At 48.3% G+C, this 3,685-nt stretch overlaps 1 protein-coding gene across 1 annotated transcript in view; it reads left to right on the forward strand.

Annotated features, from left to right (window-relative positions):
* The first annotated feature begins 2,161 nt into the window (after positions 1-2,161).
* Positions 2,162-3,685, forward strand: part of ZNF804A (zinc finger protein 804A) — a 234,246-nt gene continuing 232,722 nt past the window's right edge. The window contains 1 exon segment of the mRNA XM_006921268.2: positions 2,162-2,813. Within this exon segment, the coding sequence (XP_006921330.1) occupies positions 2,703-2,813 (111 nt within the window). The 5' untranslated portion in view covers positions 2,162-2,702.

A 3,685-nucleotide genomic window follows, 5' to 3' on the forward strand; every position in this document is an offset into this window, starting at 1 on the left:
AAACAATATGACATTCCATATAAATGATATTCTGTTCCATGGGACAAGTCACATAACTATGCTTCCTTTTTCATAAACTGGAAAGTGAGCTTATACTGTAGATAAATGTCAGAATATTTTGTCAGAAGTATTTTGAGAGAAAAATATTGCCAAAATTTAGTGTAGACTATTATGATAGGCACATTATAAAAGAAAACTACACATATAGGGCATCTTCCATTTGCTTAGGAGATTCTTTAGTTTGGTTTAGTAATAGTGAAGACTTTATCTTCTGTCTAATAACTGTAAGTTTCTAAAACTTCAAAAGACATTATGAAAATCATATGGGTCATTAGCTGTTCCTAAAGCGATGTTTTTAGAAAACGCCTGCAGTATAAATCAAAAATAGCTGTAATGATAGGAGTCAAAAACAGATTTAATCTCCACACACTATTTAGTGGAGATCATGTAAATATATTTTTTCTTGTAGTAGTGTGTTCATACTGAATTCTAACAAGTTATTAGATGATTTGTTCCATAGAGTATAGAAGTTTTGTAAATTCTTGCTCTTTTTCCCAAGACTTGCAGACTCCCCCAAGTGGATATCTGAGAAATTTAGCCAAGTACTTCTGAATAACTCTGACACTTCATAATGAGCTTTGATCAATCCACACCAACTTTTTTTCTTTGTTTAAATTAAGCATGACGCAAGGAGAATTTCCCTTATATGAATGAATCTAGCACTCCCCTCTCTTACTCCTATGTTATAATTTATTCACATAACTATTGCCTCTCATAAATGTTTCTCTCCTTTTCCTCTTTTCAAAGAGTAAAATCAAACTGGCAGATTCATTTAAGGGTCATATTATGGTTTGCAGAATAACTGCTATATAAAATCTTATATATGAGACATCATGAATGCATTGTCTTTCGATCTTGACCTTCAAATAAACAAGACAAACACAATTTATATCAAAGTGCAGTTTGCTCTGACACAGGAGTATTAGAATGTCTGGAATCTGCTTTAACCAATTAAGCCATTCAAGGCAAGAGGAAAATAAAGCCTTTAGCAAATTCATTGACGAGACCATCTCCCAGCCTCCCACTGTTAATCGATCTTTTAAAGTGCGGACTAATGAGTCGTGTATATATACCTGATGGGATGCCCTCACCCTACCCCCTCAGAGGAGTTAAACTTACACAAAGAGAGAATCATCTGGGTGAGAAGGAGAGTGGGAGGGCACATTCAGGCAGATGGCTGCTTTGGCCACTTAAAAACCTGCCGGAAAATGTCTGCAGGGACAGGAATATACCAGACCCCATTCCCTATTTTCCGTAAGGAGCCCATTAATTCCTTAGCAAGAGATTTTCCATTCAGGTCGCTTCTAGGGCAAACGCTTTTGTTCGCTACCACTCACCGTAGTGGGAAAAGAACTATAAAGAAATGCAAAGCAAGCTCCTGGAAGCAGCTTCTTTGCGACAAAGCATCCCTTTCCTTTCATCTTTGGCAATTTAGGAAGACCCGAATTTCTCAGGGGAGGGGTGTCAGGGGACCGCTAGGTCGAGGAACACATAAACCAGAGGTCCCTCTTTTCGCCTTCTATCTTCTTCCAGTAGCATCTTCAAGCCCCCCGCCCCCCCCCACCTCCCCAACTATCAACATAAGCACTTATGAGCTCTACAAATGGGTGGTGATTGTACTGGTCGGAGGGGAGGAGGCATTCTAAGACTCTGAACAGGATCCAACCTCCAAGCTAAAAATACATTAAAAACAAATAAAATCAAATAACCCAAGCCCAATGGGTAGCAACTGTCTAGAGGGAGAAGCAGCTTCTGGCACCTGCCTGAATACGCTGCAGTTGGAAGCGGTTGGCTTTGGTATTGAATTATTAATTTATTTATCCCCCTAACACCCTCCCTCAACCCCGACTGCTAGGCAAGAAATCTCTGTCTCTTCATTTCCCCCTCCGCCCCCACCTCACAGGAGTCTCCCACTTCTCGGTGGCTGGCCGTTCCGCCTCCCGCCCACGGTGGCCTCGCGTTCCTGGCCCTCTGCGGTCGCGGCGCTGCGCGGGGGGCGTCCCGCTCGGTGCGCGCTCCCACTCGCGCCGCGACCCGCGAGGCCGGGTCCCGGCGGCGGTGGGGGAGGGGGGGGAGAGGGAGGCAGCGGGTGACAGATGTACTCCTCTGACAGCTCTCAGTATCAGCCCAGTGGCTCCCTGCCATTGGCTCAGTGCAATGGACCGGCAACGCCGCTCACTATAATAACACTCATGCCTGCCAGCAGCAGCAACTCCGAGTGCGGGCACCGAGCGCGGGGGATGCTGCCGCCGCCGCCGCCGCAGCTGCTACCGCTCGGGCGGCTCCCGCTGCCCGGCTCCGCTCGGCCGCCGAGCCTGCACTGACTCCCGCTCCGCTCTGTGCAGCCTGCCTGGCCCGCCCCTCCCAGCCCGCGATCCTCCCGCGGGGCACCTCGCCCCAGGGAGAATTAGGAGAGAAAGAGGGACTGAAGGAGAGCGCGGCCAGCATGCGGAGGCGGAGGAGCCCGGGCGCGCACGGCAGAGGGGTGTAGTGAGCCTGTCTCTGGAGGGCGTGCGAGAGAGGCGGAGGTTCGTCCTCCCCGCAGGTCCCTAGCCCACCCTTCCCAAGCTCCGGCGCGCTGCGGCTGCGGGCGCGGGGTGCATGGGAGCGGCGGCTGCGGTGGAGGAGGCGGCGGCTGCCCCATGGAGTGTTACTACATTGTCATCAGCTCCACGCATCTCAGCAACGGACACTTTCGCAACATCAAGGGAGTTTTCCGGGGCCCTCTCAGCAAGAACGGGAACAAAACTCTGGTAATCGCTTCTGTCCTCCTTCCCCCCACTCCCTTCTCACCCTGTCTCCCTGTCTCTTGTCTAAGAGGGCATTTGGAGGATTGAGGTTACTGTGAGATTTTGGAGGCGCTGGGATTCAATTTGGTTTATAACGTATTCAATTATTTATCCTATGGGTGCGGGGTGAGAATTAGGTGTAGAAAAAGACAGGAATCTTGGGAAAGCTGTGATCCAGGGCTTTGGTTGACACTTCAACAATGCTCCGGGACTGCATCTCACTCCATAATGCTGAAGATTACTCCAGTTTCTCCTCATAAGAAAGAAAAGGAAAATTCTCTAACCCCAAGTGACCCCATAACATTTTTCGGCTTAGGAAGCTGAAGGTGAATGAGGATGTGGGTGTCTCTGATGGAGACAGGGAGCCATGTGGCTGGTGGCCTGGAGCAAGTGGAGGGATGGAGGGATGGTCTCAGAAGGAGTTTCTATTCGGGCTGTCTCCTGAAGGACTGGTAGCAAACTTCTCTAGTGAGAAGTTGTCAGTACTAAGCTTAACTGAGTGACTCCAGAACCCCAAGCCGTCAACTTTAAGCTATTTACTCAAAAGATGTTGGAGATAAGTGTGAGGGGCGAGCCACTAGGAAACATGCTATAGACAAACAGAACCCATGCAGTCGCTGGGAGGTTCTCACTGGACCACAGAGCTTCATCTTTCAGCATCCTACTAGGAAGAGCACTCCTGATTGGTGGGAGAAGATGTGCTCAGCATTGAGATAGTGCAGGATGATAGCTCTTACTTCTTCTTCCAAATCCCCTCTTAGCTACAAAATTTCCCTGAAGAACTGACTCCCCTGTATTGGCATCTCCGGAGAAGTATACACTTCAGTAAAGAAAAA

This window comes from Pteropus alecto, unplaced genomic scaffold (assembly GCF_000325575.1).
Source record: "Pteropus alecto unplaced genomic scaffold, ASM32557v1 scaffold3, whole genome shotgun sequence".
NCBI lineage: Eukaryota > Metazoa > Chordata > Mammalia > Chiroptera > Pteropodidae > Pteropus > Pteropus alecto.